This window comes from Budorcas taxicolor, chromosome 2, assembly GCF_023091745.1.
Source record: "Budorcas taxicolor isolate Tak-1 chromosome 2, Takin1.1, whole genome shotgun sequence".
Taxonomy (NCBI): domain Eukaryota; kingdom Metazoa; phylum Chordata; class Mammalia; order Artiodactyla; family Bovidae; genus Budorcas; species Budorcas taxicolor.
In genome coordinates, this window is record NC_068911.1 from 6,789,317 (window position 1) to 6,805,540 (window position 16,224).

The following is a 16,224-nucleotide window of genomic DNA, read 5'->3' on the forward strand; positions in this document are numbered from 1 at the left end:
TGGGGAGGCTCAGACAGCCTCATTCTCAGCCAGGCCTGGGAGTCACCAAGGGTCCCAGCCCCCAGTCTCTCACTCCACCCACCACCAGACACAGGCTGGCAGGGTCTCCCTCAGAGATGATCCCAGGGACTGTCACCAGGATGACCCATGACTGCTCTGACTTTCCTCCCCTTTGTCCAGGAAGGCCCTGGATGAGCCAGGGTCTCACAGCTGCAGATAGATTCCCTAAGAGTGTTACTAATGACAGCCTCCTGGGAGTCACCTCCCAGAGCTCTGCACTTAGAGGGTGAGGCCCAGAGATTTTGAGGTGCAACCAGGAGGAAGCTTCCAGAGGGAGCAGACGGTTCTGTGTGCTCAGCAGAACTGGAGCTCAAGTGCTGGTCCCACTCTCAGAGTTCTGGACGTGGGGTCGGGCGGGTCGGGCAGGTCTACTCCCTGTAGAGTGAGCGCAGAGGGCCCTGGAGATCCAGCCCTCCATCTGCGGGTGGAGGCGTGGCCTCCAGAAGGCCCACCCCCTGGGCAGGTGGGAACCTGAGCCCCCTCACTCCTCCCCTCAGGGGCGGTGTGAGACGGCACGCGGGGAGCACCAGGTGGGAGGGGCCTGGTGGGCCTTGGTTCTGCCTGAAGACTGAGGGGGGAGACACTGCAGGGGAGCCCCTGCCTGGAGGGAGAAGGGCCCAGAGCGGGCTGGCGCCCCCGTGTCTGAGGCGGGCTGAGCTTGACCACCAGCGGCTCCCCCCTGCTCCTCCCTGAGGGGCTGCAGCTGGGCAGGGACTCGGCCCCCACCTCTCCCTGAAGGAGCCTCAGCTGGTCCTGCTGCCGCCCCTTCCCCTGGGAGGAGAGACACTCAGAGAAGCAGAGACAAGCAGAGACACAGAGACCGACTGCCAGGGAGCTGTGAGGAGGGCAGGCAGGAGCTGAGGGGGAGGAGGCCCAGCGGGCGCAGGTCAGGACCAGCCCCTCAGCGTGAAGACGGGGGCGGGGAGCCCCAGATCATGGCTCCCTGTGCACTGACCACAGGGAGGCCCTTTTGCAATAAAGGAAAAGAAGAAGCCAGGTTGATAAAGGAAGTGCCCGTCACTGTCGGGGTGGGCGGGTTTGGGGAAGGCCCCCACCCTCCTCCGTCCTCTGAAGGAGCCTGGTCCTCACTCCTGGTGCTGAGACTCCCCCAGGGGCCCCCCAAGGCCTCCCGTCTGGCCTTGAGGGCTCTGCCTGTCTTCTCACCCAGGAGGGCAAGGCCATGGGGCTGCCCCTGCTGCTGCCCCTGCTGCTGCCCCTGCTGCTGCTGCCGGCGTCTCTGCAGGCTGGTGAGTGGCCGGAACTGTCCTGCTCTGCCAGGGACCCCAGGGAGGAGCTGTGGCTGGGTGTGTGTAGAAGGGTCCCCTGGGGAAGCCGGCCAGGCCTCCCACCCCCAACAAACAAAGGGCAGGTCCCACAGTGCTGGGTCCCCCAACCCTTCACCCTCCTGCCTGCCCCAAGCCTGGAGAGGGGATCACGCAGGCCAGAGGGCCAGTCCTACCCTGTCACACGTTCCCCTGCAGGTGAGGGTGCCTGATGGTCTGGGGTCACCTTCTGTGTCTCTCCTGGTGGCTTCAGAGTCTCTCCCTCCCTCCTCTAGGTCACTGGGCACAAAGAAATTCAGAGCCTCACCCTGAGATGAACCAACCAACGGATCTCTCAGCCCCCGAGGGTGGCTCCATCCTCATCCCCTTCTCCTTCTCTCACTCCTGGGAATTAGCCAAGGTTCCCAACATGAAAATATCCTGGAGATGGAAACACTTCCATGGGGAGTTCATCTACAACACGACCCCTCTGTTCATCCATAAGGATTTTAAGAACCAGCTCTCCCTGAACTGGACAGAGCCTGAGAAGAACGGCTCCCTCCGGATCTCAAACCTGCGGAGGCAGGACCAGTCTGTGTACTTCTGCCGGGTGCAGTTGGACACACTGAAACACGGCAAGAAGGTGTGGCAGTCCATCAAGGGGACCAAACTCACCATCACCCCCCGTGAGTCCAGCTGTCCTGCCTGAGGCTCTTGGAGGCCACTGGTGCCTTGGGCCCCAGGCCTGGCTCAGGCACCCTCTTCCTGACTCTCCTCTCTCAAATTCTTCTCTCTGCCCACCCCCTACTCCTCCCCAGGGCTCTGCCAACTTTACCCTTTTCACCTTAATCTTCCCCAACCCAGGACCACCTCCCTTGCCCATCCCCCTCTCTGCCCTCCAGATCCAGCCCCTCCCCCACCCCAGGCCCCCACACCCTCTGTGCTCCCAGCTGTCCTCCCTTCCTGCTCCAAGCTGGCCTCCACCTGGCCCCCCGCCCTCGCCCCACGTCCTCCAGGTGACTTGACATCCTTGGGGTGTGGCTTCTCCCCTTTGTCCGGAGTCCTGTGTGGAGCCCCAGCTGCCCCATGTCTGTCCCCCACAACAGCCATGAGCTCAGCCCATACACACAGCAGGTACCAAGGGGCCCGTGTCCCCATCACCTGTTTTCCCATCTCCCCTTCCTTCTCTGCTCTGAACCCCAGAACATCAGTTCAACCATCCTTCCCTCGGTTCATCTCTCCTCGCTTTCCATCTCATTTTCCCTCCTTCCATCCCCTTTTCCCTCCTTCTATCCCCTTTCCCTCCTTCCCTCTCTCCCCACCCGCAACCCCCAATGTGGTTCCAGTCACCCTGTCCCCGTGTCCACCCTGACTGTGCCCCTCTGTCCTGGTCATGACGAGGCAGCAGGCCTAGCAGCTCCCCTGATTGTGCCCTGCATCCTGGGGGGGACACCTTGGCAGCATTGCCCCAGCTGGCCTTCCCCACGACCCCCAGTACAGCGGTCCTGCTGCCGTCCTCCCGTCACAGGAAGGGGAACCGAGGCCCCGAGTCACTCCTGGTGCGGATGGGGTTTGACCCGTTTAGCCCCAGAGCCTCCCTTCTTAACCATGAGCTGCTTGGACTCACCTACTGACTTGTCATCTTGTCTTGACTATTTTTAACCTAATAATGGATGTGTAGCATCTGTCACTCAGTGGGGCTTCGGAACTTGAACAGTGCATCTGACTCCAGGGTAGGGAGGAGGGGTTCTCTTCTAGGCACAGGCAATAAGGAAGTGTGTCACCAGTAGATAATTTTTTGAAAACTGAAAATTGATTAAGTTTGTTTGCTTTTTGCAATCACTTGTGGTGGTGATTCTAAGCGGTATGTGACTCAATCTGAATTAAGCAAGATAGCTTTGGATTAATATTTCCCGCACCTCCTCCAAATTCCCTTAAATGGCCTTTTTTGAGGGACTTTGGTCTCCTTAAATCCCTCTTCTTCCTTTCTTAATTCTTCCTTCTTTTTCTCCTTTCTCTGTTTCAGCCACATTTCCTATGAGTTTTTTCATCAGTAAATTAATTTTTTCAGTTAATTCAATCAACTGGATGGTCATGCTCATTTTTACAGGGAAGTAATAGAGATGTTTTTAATCCAAGTGAAGTACCATCATGCAAAAACATCACACCAGAGGAATATCTATAGCAAACATAGCTCATAAGTTTGAGGTTGGCTTATGTTTTTTTTACAAATAGTAATTTTATTTATGTAGCCAAATCTAATTAGATTCTCACTTGTAGTTTTGCTTTTATTTCTAAATCCAAAACCCCACATCTCACTAGAGGTAAAAAATAGTTTTCCTAATTTTTGTAAGATTTGATTACTTTTCATAAAAAGTGACAGAGAAAGTCGCTCAGTCATCTCCAACTCTTTGCGACCCCATAGACTATAGAGTCCATGGAATTCTCCAGGCCAGAACTGGAGTGGGTTGACTTTCCCTTCTCCAGGGGGTCTACCCAAACCAGGGATCAAACCCAGGTGTCCCACACTGCAGGCAGATTCTTTACCAGCTGAGCCACAAGGGAAGCCCAAGAAAACTGGAGTGGGTAGCCTATCCCTTCTCCAGGGGATCTTCCCAACCCAGGAATCGAACCGGTGTCTCCTATATTGCAGGCAGATTCTTTACCAACTGAGCTATCAGGGAATCCCTTTTCATAATAAAGCGCTTCAATATAGTGAGAATTTATCTTGGTAAATGGTGTGAGATAAAGAACTAAGTTGATCCTTATACCAAGAAACAAATCAATTGTCCTCACTTTGTTATTGAATCAGTTCAGGTCAAATCAGTTGCTCAGTTGCGTCCAAGTTTTTGCAACCCCATGGACTGCAGCACACCAGGCCTCCCTGTCCATCACCAACTCCCGGAGTTTGCTCATACTCATGTCCGTTGAGGTGGTGATGCCATCCAACTATCTCATCCTCTGTCGTCCCCTTCTCCTCCTGCCCCCAATCCCTCCCAGCATCAGGGTCTTTTCTAAGGAGTCAGTTCTTCACATCAGGTGGCCAGAGTATTGGAGTTTCAGCTTCAGCATCAGTCCTTCCAATGAATATTCAGGACTGATTTCCTTTAGGAGTGACTGGTTTGGTCTCCTTGCAGTCCAAGGGACTTTCAAGAGTCTTCTCCGACACCACAGTTCAAAAGCGTCAGTTCTTCAGTGTTCAGTTTTATTTCTTATTCTTGAATATTTCCCCCTTTTTCCATTGATTAATAGGCTTTAGCTTTTAAGTTCTTTTGTAAAGTAGCATCCATTTCTGGTCTGTCTATTCTGTTTCACTAGTCTGTGTTTTCTTGTTTTTAGATATTCATTTACTTGGCTGTGCCAGGTCTTGTTGTGGCATGCAGGATCTTCGTTGTGTGTGGGAGGCAGATGTGGCATGCAGAGTCTAGTTCCCCGGCCAGGGGTGGAACCTGGGCCCCCTGCACTGGGAGCGCAGAGTCCTAGCCATTGGACCACCAAGGAAGTCCCTATATTTTGTTATACTAGCCCCACACTGTTTAGTTATTATAACTTTATCATGTTTCAATGGCTGTTAAGACTTTTCCCATCACAATCACATTCCTTCTTCCTCAAAAACTTCATTAGTGTTGCCTGCCTATTCTTCCACACAAATGTTAGAATAAGTTTGCCAAGTTTCTAGAAAAACATTCCTGCTGGTTTTTAAAATCAGAATTGCATTAAATCTATAAAGTAACTGACAGAAATTGAAATCAGTATAACGCATAATCTTTTTGCTGAGGAACAGGTCCTATTTTATATCCCTAAGTTAACCTTTGTAGTGTTCTTCCAAAGATCATGTGTCTCATAAGACTTTTTATATTCTTTATTTTTATTAAGTAATGCATAAATTCTGGCCAAGATGCTAGGTTATATGGATATGTTTACTTCCACTCCCTCCAAAAATCTACTAAAATGACAGCAAATGGAATTTTTTTAAGACAAAAACCCAGAGGGACAAAAACATTTGCAAGTTAGGTGGACAAAAACAGAATTTGGGAAGTGGGAAATAGACCAGAGGAATTAAACCCTAAGTCAACAGTGGAGACATCCAGAAGGAAGGCAATTTATACTGCAAAACCCCTTAAAGGGTCAGGGATAGCAACTCCTAGTACCCATGAAACTGGGCGTGGAAGGGGAGCTGGAAACTAGAGGACTAACTGAAGTGTATTTAGGAAGCAGAGACACCTCTGCACCCTCACACCTCACCCCAGCAAGACTAGATATATGCGCTCTAGAAACAGTAATCCACAGGGAGTCTTGGGGGTACCCTGGAGCATCCCTGAGGACAAGGGTTCAGTTCTTAAATTTGGAGATTTGGTGAACTGATGAGACCTGAAATACCTTGACCCTTGCAGAGGCCTCCCAGGACGCAGGCAGCCAGGCTGGTACTCCCACACCACGCAGCCACTAAGGGCAGACAATCAGGAGACTCTTCTCCGGAATAGCTATCTGATGGGCCTGAAAAGATCTAGAAATCTAAGACATCACTCTACTCATGTAGAGTGAGTCATACTGTCCTTCTCTCTGTAAAGTGATCTGACAGGCACTTTCTGCTATAACACACTCACATCTTCGTGCATGTTGGGAGCCAAGGGGACAGGGTGGCTGGGGTCTTGGCCTTGCACCAAATCCCCTGCAGTGAGGACTGTACCCTCACCTCAGCTGTGCCCAGGATGCCTGAGGTAGAGAGTCTGTTTTTAAAAGCTTTGAACTAAACATTTAAGAAATGCTTGTCCCATGAGATGTAGAGAGCAGAACAATCAAGGGAGAAGGGAACCTGGAAGAATCCAAAACAATGAAAGGAGACTGAAATTTTCAAAGAACTATCATCCTCATAAAGCTAAAGAATTTCATGTATATGACACAATAGAATGCTTTGTAAAGGAGCTTTCAAAACAAAAAAAGAGATCTTAGAAATTAGAAATATACTAGCAAAGATGGAAAACTCAATATATGATTGAAAGATGAAGTTCATGGACATATCTTAAAAGGTGGGAGAAAACTGAAAGATTTAGATATTGTAGTTCAAGAAAACTCAAAGATTTGGATATTGTTGTAGTGGTTTGAACAGTGGCCCCCAAACAAGTGAATAATATCTTATATGGCTGCAGATGTGATTCAGTTGAGGAATTTGAGATGAGGAGGCTATCTGGAGTTATCTGGGATTATCTGGGTGGACTCTAGATGCTAATAAACATGTCCTTATAAGAGAGGTGCAGTGGGAGACTGGGCACAGATGGAAGGGCAGGCAATGTGACCACAGACACAGAGACTGGGGTGAAGCAGCCATTAGAAGCCAAAGAAGCAAGGAACAGACTCCCCCCCACCACAGAGCCTCCTGAGTGATGCAGCCTGGCTGACACCTTGATTTCTGCCTTCTGGCCTCCAGAACTGTGAGCAAGTAAACTTCTATTGTTTAGAGTCACCCAGTTTGCAGCAATTTGTCATAGCAGCCTTAGAAATATAATATAGGAATTATAAGGAAGGATAAGACAAATTGAGAATTGGTCCAAGAGTTCCAATCTCTGAACAACAGTTTTATTTATTTATTTATTTATTTATTATTTTTACTTCATTTTACTTTACAATACTGTATTGGTTTTACCATACATTGACATGAATCTCCCATGGGTGTACATGATTAAACAACAGTTTTAAAAACAGAGAAAAAAGAAGGCCATGGGGAAGAAAATATCAACAAAACTACTATAGAAATTTTCCAGAATGAAAGAACCCAGCAACATGAGTCAAAATAAAAAGACCAACCCTGGGGTACTGCAATATACAAATTTCAAAACACCAAGGGTAAGTTCAGTTCAGTCGCTCAGTCGTGTCCGATTCTTTGCGACCCCATGGACTGCAGCATGCCAAGCCTCCCTGTCCATCACCAACTCCCAGAGTTTACTCAAACTCATGTCCACTGAGTCAGTGATGCCATCCATTTCATCCTCTGTCCTCCCCTTCTCCTCCCACCTTCAATCTTTCCCAGCATCAGGGTCTTTTCAAATGAATCAGTTCTTCACATCAGGTGGCCAAAGTATTGGAGTTTCAGCTTCAGCATCAGTCCTTCCAATGAATATTCAGGACTGATTTCCTTTAGGATGGACTGGTTGGATCTCCTTGCAGTCCAAGGGACTCTCAAGAGTCTTCTCCAACACCATAGTTTAAAAGTGCTCAGCTTTCTTTATAGTCCAACTCTCACATCCATACATGACCACTGGAAAAACTATAGCCTTGACTAGACGGACCTTTGTTGGCAATGGTTTTTGTGGTAATGTCTCTGCTTTTGAATATGCTATCTAGGTTGATCATAACTTTTCTTCCAAGGAGTAAGCGTCTTTTAATTTCATGACTGCAGTCACCATCTGCAGTCATTTTGGAGCCCCAAAAAATAAAGTCTGACACTGTTTCCACTGTTTCCCCATCTACTTCCCATGAAGTGATGGGACCGGATGCCATGATCTTCGTTTTCTGAATGTTGAGCTTTAAGCCAACTTCTTCACTCTCCTCTTTCACTTTCATCAAGAGGCTCTTTAGTTCTTCTTCGCTCTCTGCCATAAGGGTGGTGTCATCTACATAGCTGATAAAGGGAGATCCAATACATTTCCAAGGAGGGAAGAAACTGGACACATAAAGAGAGTCAGGAATTAGAGTGGCTTGGCTGTCTCAATAGCAATAGAGGATACCGAAAGGCAATGGTTGAGTGTCGTGAATTTCCAAGGGAAAATTATTTTGTTGAATCCTTTAACAAATCAAATAGCAAATACTGAGTGCCTGCTATGTGTCAGGTCCTAAGCTGGGCACTGAGGAAAGAGCAGTTAATACAGAACAAAACATAAATGTCCTTAACAATGGAACTTACCCTTGAGTGTAGAACTTACACTTGAGTGTAGAAAGAATATCACACACAAAAAACAAACAAATTCATTCTGTTTGTCAGGTGGTGGTGAAAAGAGAAAAGCAGGAAAATGAAGCAGAATCAGTGGCTAGAGGTGCTAGGGCGCTGCTTTATTCAGATGGAACAGGAAGGCTGCTGGGACATAAGTCAGAGTCCTGGTAGGAGGCAGCTGCTCCAACAGGGTAACTGACAGTTTTGATGGGGGGCTCAGGGTGTGGAAACCAGTCAGGGACTGTGAGACCCCTGGGACCAGCCACAGGCCTAAGAAGCAGGGGAGGAAGTAGGTTCTGGGACCTAGAAAGGAGCTGTGACCTCTGGGGAGAGAGAGAGTTTGGTGTCCATTTGACTGGCTGAGGGACGGCCAGACAGTTGCTGAGACATTATTTCTGAGTGTCTCTGTGAAAGTGTAGAGAGATTATCCCAGTGTGGAGAAAGGAGGTCCCAGGGTTCAGTCCCAGGACCTCCTCTCTGTATACTCACTTCCCAGATAAGCCTGTGATTTAGAAATGTGAGGTTAATGCCAAAAAACAGCAAGAGGTGCTAAAAACAGTTCCATCTGGGGAGTGGGAAAGGAGTGAGGAGAGGGTGCTGTTATTATAACCTGTGGGGAGTTTGATTCTTTAAATTTTGTGCCTATACAACTTATATAAATATAGATGTTACATTTGAAAAATAAAAGTACTGGTAATACATACTTGCACATAGTTTTTAAAACAAACAGCACAGAAGGGAATCACACGAAAAACACATTCCTCTCCACTTTATCTCTCAGCTACTTCCCCTTTCTGCAGAAATGCTGTCTCCACAGATAAGAGACACAGATACAGATTTACAGAGATGGAACATAAGAGGCTCAAGCTGCACACTCTCCCGATCTTCAGCTTGCTGTGTTTACTTCATGGACCTCAAGTATCTTTCCACTTCAGCACATATACATCTACGCCTTTCTTTTTAAATGACTGCATGGTCTCCCGCTGTAGCAATGGATTGTAGTTCACTTAATCAGTCTCATATTTAAAGACATTTAGGTTGCTACCAAATCACAAATAAAGCTGCAGAGAACACCTTCAAACACAGGCCTTTGAATACTTGTACCAGCACGTCCATAGGATAATTTCCTAGCATAGAAATCACTGAGTCTAAGGGCACACTCGGATATTTTACATTTTGATAGATATACCCAAACCTTGCCCAGAGGTTGTGTCAACCCCTACTCCTGTTGTGTCAGTACCAGGTATTTTCCCCTGACTCAGGTCAGTTTAAAACAAAGATAGCCTTTTATTCTTTTAGTCTACATTTCTAAAAGTTATGAATGAATATTAGCATCAGGATTATGTTATCACTTTATGAAATGAATTAGAATTGCACCGTTTTCCATATTTTTCTGTTCTAGAATCTTCTGAGAGTTATCTGTTCCTTTAATTTTCACAAGAAATTTTTCCACTAAACCTTCTGAACTTGAAATCTTTATGAAAAGTAGTTCTTTAATTAGTGTTCTAAATTTCTTCTTTGTCTAATCCATTAGTGGTTACTATTTCTTAAGTGCATTTTTAAAAATTATTATTTGTCTCAGAAAATAATCCATTTCAGAGGTTTTTGGAATTATCAACCTATAAATTGAGCACATACTCACTCATGATTTCAGTACTCTTTGTTGTTGTTCGATTTACAAGTCTTGTCTGTTTTCTTGCTTGTGGTCTTTTTTTTTCTCTAACCACTTTCTACATTTATGATTCTTTCTGCTGTCCTGTTTCCTAAAAACATTTATTCCTACATAGGTTTTCATTACTTTTAGTTTCCTTAGAGCTAGCTCCTCTCTGTTTGGTAACTTTTTTCTTTGGAAATTGACTATTTCATTCCTTTTAAAACTTTCATCCCATTTTAAATAATTATAGCATCTACTACTATGAATTTAACTTAGAATTTGGCTTTAGTCATATTCCAGGAGTTTTAAAAATATGCATATTTATTGCTGTTGCTTTTATTTTCTAAATAGCATGTCATTATATATATTTATTTGACTAAGAATTTAAATTTTTTGTCTCAATTGAGAAATAGGATTCACACTTTATTAATTTCTACTAAGTGGACAGAGAATTCAGTCCACACAAGATATTACTGAAGTTGGGTTTTTTGTATGTGGCTTACCATTATGCCAGTTTTTTTAATGGTGCCTTAAACGTCTACAAAGGTAGCATGTCTATAGTAAGTAAAGTTCAATATATATTCATTTAACAATAATATATTTCCAATAATACTAGGTGCTTTACAGATGTTTTCTCACTTATTAAGACAATCATATAAAATGACAAACACTGTTTGAATCCACTTCTCTGAGGCACCAAGAGCAATCAAACACTTAGGGTCAGAAAGTAGAACAGTGAATGCCAGGGCCTGGGGGGAGGAGGGGTCAGTATTTAATGGGGACAGAGTTTTAGTTTGGACAGATGAAGAAGTTCGGAAGATGGATGGTGATGATGGTTGCATGATAATGTGAATCGACTTGATGTCACTTAAATATGGTTAAAATGGTAAATTTGTGTTGCATATATTTTACTGCAATAAAAAAGTTTGTTTTTGATCCTGTGATTTACTTTTCCCTATATGTAAGTAATGAAATGAGGTTCTGAGATCACAGCACTGATCAGTGGTAGAGTCAGGATTCAAACAGAGTGAAGATTTGGAGCTTCCAGACTCTCCCTTTGTCACTCCCCTCTCTGTGCGAGAGCTTCAGAGAGTTGCTCCCCACTCCCCACATTCCCCAAACTAGGGAACAAGATGTGAGTCTTCACCCAGACACTTCCAGCCCTCCAGTGAATAATTTGCCTGTTTCTCCTGTCTTCCCAGGCAGCAAGACACCCACCGAGAACCCCACCACCAGGGCTGCCACCGCTGCTGCGGCTGGCCTTGGGGACTCACAGGGCGGAGAAAGCCCATGGTCTCGGCGGCTCCGAAGTACGGAAGCTATCGTCGGGTTGGCACTGGCCAGCGCTGCGCTGGTAACCATGATTGTGGGGCTGATTGTGTACCTTAGATGCAAGAGAAGCAAAAGTAAGTGATCCAGGACCCTCAACCTCTCCCCAAGATTCCCAGCTAAGTGTTTCTCAGAACCCTCCTGCATCAGAATGCCCAGAGCTGCTCAGCAAAAATGCAAATTCCTTCTGGGCCTGAGGTCTGGGCTTGGGAATCTGCATTTTACCTCCTCAGGTGGTATTTGTGTGTCATCAAGTTTGGGACCCACTGCTCAAGACCAGTCCCTCTCTCCAAACCTGATAATTTTCCAGTTCTTGTCTCCTGACTTAATCATTTCTCATCAGTCTCCCTTTCGGTTCCTGGGGAGGGAGGGCCTGCCCTGGGAAACAGAAGAGAGAAAGAAGGGACAGGAAGGTGGCTCCACTCAGCAAGTACTGGTTGGACACCGATTTTCCAGAGCCTGGCTTGCAACTGGAAATGCAAAAGTAAATAAAGCGCAGGCCCTGCTCTCAAGGATCTGGAGGCCGAGAGGATGAGGGGAGCATTTGCCTCAAGAGCTAACGGCCTCATGTGGAAAGAACTATGGTAGGTTGGGAGGAAGGAAGGGTAATCAAGGAAGACGTTGAAGAGGAAGTGCAAAACTATCAAAGAATGAAGAAGAATAGCCAGGTGGTGAGGGTGGTATAGAGGTCACTGTCTTTCCAGGGGAAGGAAGGCATTCTAGGGACTGTAGGTAGCTCAGGGCTGTGGAAGAGCCAGATGAGAAAAGACGACCTTGGAAATCACATCCCAGAGCCTCTGACCCCAGAAACAATGTGAAGCAGAAGTGGCGACCTCAGCTTGGCCTTGCAGATACACAGTCTATGGTGGAGGGCCCAGGCTGGGGTCACTCTGAAATTGTTATTTTATTCTGCAGAGCAAAAACCATAGTGGTTGTGTCCTGAGACTAAGGACGAGGGTTTGAGATGAAGAAAAAACCGTGATGTAGTCACTGAGAAAATGCAATATGGTATTTGATGATCAATTCAGATGAGGCCGTGAATCTGTATGAGCACCATTGTATTTGATTGTGGTCTTTTTCAGCAGTATTCAACTAAAACCTTTAGAAATTACTGATTAAAATCCATGTTCCCTGGTGGTCCAGTGGTTAGGACTCTGCGCTTTCACTGCCTAGGGCCTGGGTTCAATCCCTGATCGGGGGAGTAAGATCCTGTAAGTTGTGCCATGGCCAAAAAAAAAATAGTTGTGTTCAGCTGCTAGCATCAGAGAACAGAAATAACAGTGGGCAAATAACACAGAGGGGATTTTTTCCCTCTCATCTAAAAGGATCTGGAGGCAGAAAGCAGAAGATACTGACACTGAGTCTACTCACTGTCCTGGATAATGACTTCTATCCTGAAGGTTGCTTTATGTGCAAGACAGCTGCTAGGATGCCAGATTTGTGAATCTAAACAGGAAGCAGGACATAGGAGGAAGAGACAAGACTATTCTCCAGCTGTCTGTCCTCCTTTTAAAGAGTCTTCCTAAAATTCCTGCAGCCATGAAATTAAGACGCTTACTCCTTGGAAGACTAGCTATGACCAACCTAGACAGCATATTAAAAAGCAGAGACATTGCTTTACCAACAAAGGTCCATCTAGTCAAAGCTATGGTTCTTCCAGTAGTCATGTATGGATGTGAGAGTTGGACTATAAAGCTGAGCAACGAAGAACTGATGCTCTTGAACCGTGGTGTTGAAGACTCTTGAGAGTCCCTTGGACTGCAAGGAGATCCATCCTAAAGGAAATCAGTCCTGAATATTCATTGGAAGGACTGATGCTGAAGCTGAAACTCCAATACTTTGACCACCTGATGCAAAGAACGGACTCACTGGAAAAGGCCCTGATGCTGGGAAAAATTGAAGGTGGGAGGAGAAAGGGAGGACAGAGGATGAGATGGTTGGATGGCATCACCGACGTGATGGACATGAGTTTAAGTAGGGTCCAAGAGTTGGTGATGGACAGGGAAGCCTGGTGTGCTTCAGTCCATGGGGTTGCAAAGAGTCGGACATGACTGAGCAACTGAACTGAGCTGAAAAATCCTATCCACAACTTCCCCTTATATTAACATATCATCAGCTAGGTTTCACCATAGGTCCACATCTGCCTGTAGTGGCGGGCGTACCCTGACACTCCAAATAAAATCAACATTCTGTAACTAAATAAGAAGGGAATGGATATGGGGCAAACAAATAGCATCCTCTGCCCCAGGGCAGAGCCAGGATTGGAGACGTGTCAGCAAGTGTGGCAGAAGCACAGGGGGACACAGGGGGTCCGGGAGCCCGTTAGAGGGCACAGGTGGAGAGGAGAGGGCTCAGCAGGCGGCTTGGGTAACCTGAGAGAGTGGATCATCAGGACAAGAGTGCAGCGAGGTCACGCACAGGTACAGAGGGATGATGATTGAAGAGAGCCGGAAGGAATTTTGAAATATAAAAATGATACCAGTGTTTACTATGTCAGAGTTCTTAGTCCCAGTGGAAAAAAAAAAAGTCCAGGATGTGACTGAGTGGACCTGAGGTCACTAGAGTTGGGGGAGGTGGATAAGTCCAACCTGTTCAGAAGGTGACGGGGCTCTGGGTGCAGGAAGAGCTGCTCTCCTGACTGGTGTGGAAGACAAGGCAGGACAGGTGCGGGCAGCCTCGGGGTGCCACGGGGGCGGGGGCGGTCAGCTGAGTCCCAGGCCCTTCCCAGGGAGGGGACCGGGCAGAGAGGCAGGGAGGGGACAGGCCTCCGTGGATGGCACAGTGACTCGCTGTTGGTCCTCCTGCAGGTGTGCAGACTGAAGCCAGGACCCCAGCCAGGTGAGCGCTTGTCCTCCAGTATGGGGGGGTGGGGGGCGGTGCTATTTTATGAGCAAGAAGTTTCCTCCGGAGCGCAGCACCAGGGAGCCTTTCACGGGCCTCCCCTCCTGGGCCTCCATCCACATCCTCCCAAGTCCCCACAGGCCAGGCTCTTCACTTCCTGAGGCTCCTGATCCTTAAACAGTCAGAGCCGTGGCCCAGCACTTTCTCTGACTCTCTCCCAGAACGTCTCCCTTTGTCTGTCTCTGGCACCCGCCTTTCCTCTTTCCATCCCCAGGTCTCAGCCTCTCCCTCTGTTCATCCTGGTTTGTCTCCCCCTTGAACACTGTCCTTCCAGAACACACCCACCTGCTCCACGCTCTGTCCCCTTTCTTGCTCCTCGTCCAGTCTGTCCTTTGCCCTGTGACATGGGGCCTCTGGCTGCTCCGCCCTGTCTCCTCAGAGCGGCTTCCCTCGTGGCCCCCAGCCTGGCTCCCTCTCCTCTGGCCCCGGCTCCTCTTCCTTTCCTCTCACCCTCCTCACTGCCCACCGCTTTCCTTTCTCATCCTCTCTGCCACATCCAGGCTTTTCCTTCTCACAGCCCCTCCCTCCTTTCTTGCCTTCCTGACTCTTGACAGTGTCCTCCCGGGACCCCTCCCCAGATGGCGTTTCCTCGGGGACCAAGGCCTGAGCACCACCCAGGGGACCAGAGAGAAGCTCCCTGGTTCTCACGCTCTGGTTTGGACCCAGGCGCTGCCGCAGAGGGCGGGCACCCCCTCCTGCTTCTCCTCCCTGCTCCCCTCAGTAAAGCCGCTTCTCTGCAAGAGTCCACCCCCGTCAGCTCTCAGGGACGGGGCTACACTGCAAACAGCCCCTCATCCCCGTCCAGACAGCCTCCGTCTGAGAGCCTCAAACCTCTGCCTTCATCTCCGAGTGTGACCAGGCAGGTCACAGAGCCTCCAGTGAGAGGAGCAGCCCGAGGCAGGTGGTAGCTCTTTTCTGCCCAGACTCTGACACATCACTGCCCTCCTGTTCCCACTCAGGGAGTCCTTCAAAAACACGGAAGAGAATTACGAGAACACTGGGAATAAAGGTAAGTCCTGCCGACACCATCCCCTCTCACCTGGGTCTTCCTTCTCCTCCCCACACCCCCACCCGACACAGGTGCCCTCAGCATCCTCCTCTCTCCCCTGCCTCACCCACCCTCCCCTGAGACCCTGGTCCTGACCTAGAGATGACCTCACTGCTGGAGCCCCTGCCCATTTCTCTACCCTGGCTGCCTGGTCACCTGATCCTGGCACATGTTGATTTTTTCTAGGACAACATGTAGACCCCAAGCCGGATGCCAAGGTAAGCAGTGCAGATTAGGGCCTGAAAGGATGAGAAGGAAGTCTGGAGAAGCAGGGGGTGGAAGAATAGAGGGACTGCGGTGTAGTCAGGGCATCAGCTGTGGGACTGTGGCTCTGAGATGGGACTTTCCCTCTTCAACTGTCTCACCCCCCTCCCCTTTCCCTTCTCCCCCAGGATGATGGTGGTGGCGGCGGAGGAGTCCTCTATGCCTCCCTCGCCCTCTCTAGGTTTAACTCACCAGCAGTGGCAGCGCCTCCCTCGGCCCCTCCCCATGGGGGCCCCCAGGAAGAGACCCTATACTCTGTCTTAAAGACCTAAGCAGTGGGACTGAGTGAGGACCTCCTTCCAGTCAGCTGTGCACAGGGATCTCAGTTCCCCACAATCACCCTGGCCACACACAGATCACTCAGAAACTGGCAGGTGCTAACGGCCACCAAGGATCCGAGAACCACAGAACCACCGCTCCAATTCCCTCTTCAACTTCCCAGCCTTTCACCACAAAAATAAAACTACCTGTACAATTTCCCTCAACACATCTAAGGAGAAAGCTGATGTCACCTTCAACTTCTGTCTTTCCAGAAGTTAAAAAAAAATGAACCATGATAGCTAGCTCACACCCAGATCTGTCCCCTAGTACTTCTGTTCAGTGACTGCCTCAGGCCAGAGACAAATAAATCCCCAAACGCTGGTAATCAATCTGGAACCCAAGGTCTGTCCCCCTAATCTAGCCCTTCTACTTTCCTCAGGATAATAACTAGCATGTGTCGTGTTCATGCTTTACATGCATGGCCGCATTTCAGCTTCATCAATCACCCTATATGGCA

At 48.3% G+C, this 16,224-nt stretch overlaps 1 protein-coding gene across 1 annotated transcript; it reads left to right on the forward strand.

The window, feature by feature from the left end:
• Positions 1-1,189: 1,189 nt before the first annotated feature.
• On the forward strand, positions 1,190-15,718 carry PILRA (paired immunoglobin like type 2 receptor alpha). Its single transcript, XM_052636043.1, has 7 exons — positions 1,190-1,307; positions 1,619-2,008; positions 11,107-11,310; positions 14,041-14,071; positions 15,094-15,143; positions 15,369-15,400; positions 15,575-15,718. The coding sequence occupies exons 1-7, from the start codon at positions 1,241-1,243 to the stop codon at positions 15,716-15,718; spliced, it is 918 nt and encodes a 305-aa protein (XP_052492003.1). The 5' UTR covers positions 1,190-1,240.
• The last annotated feature ends 506 nt before the right edge of the window (positions 15,719-16,224 follow it).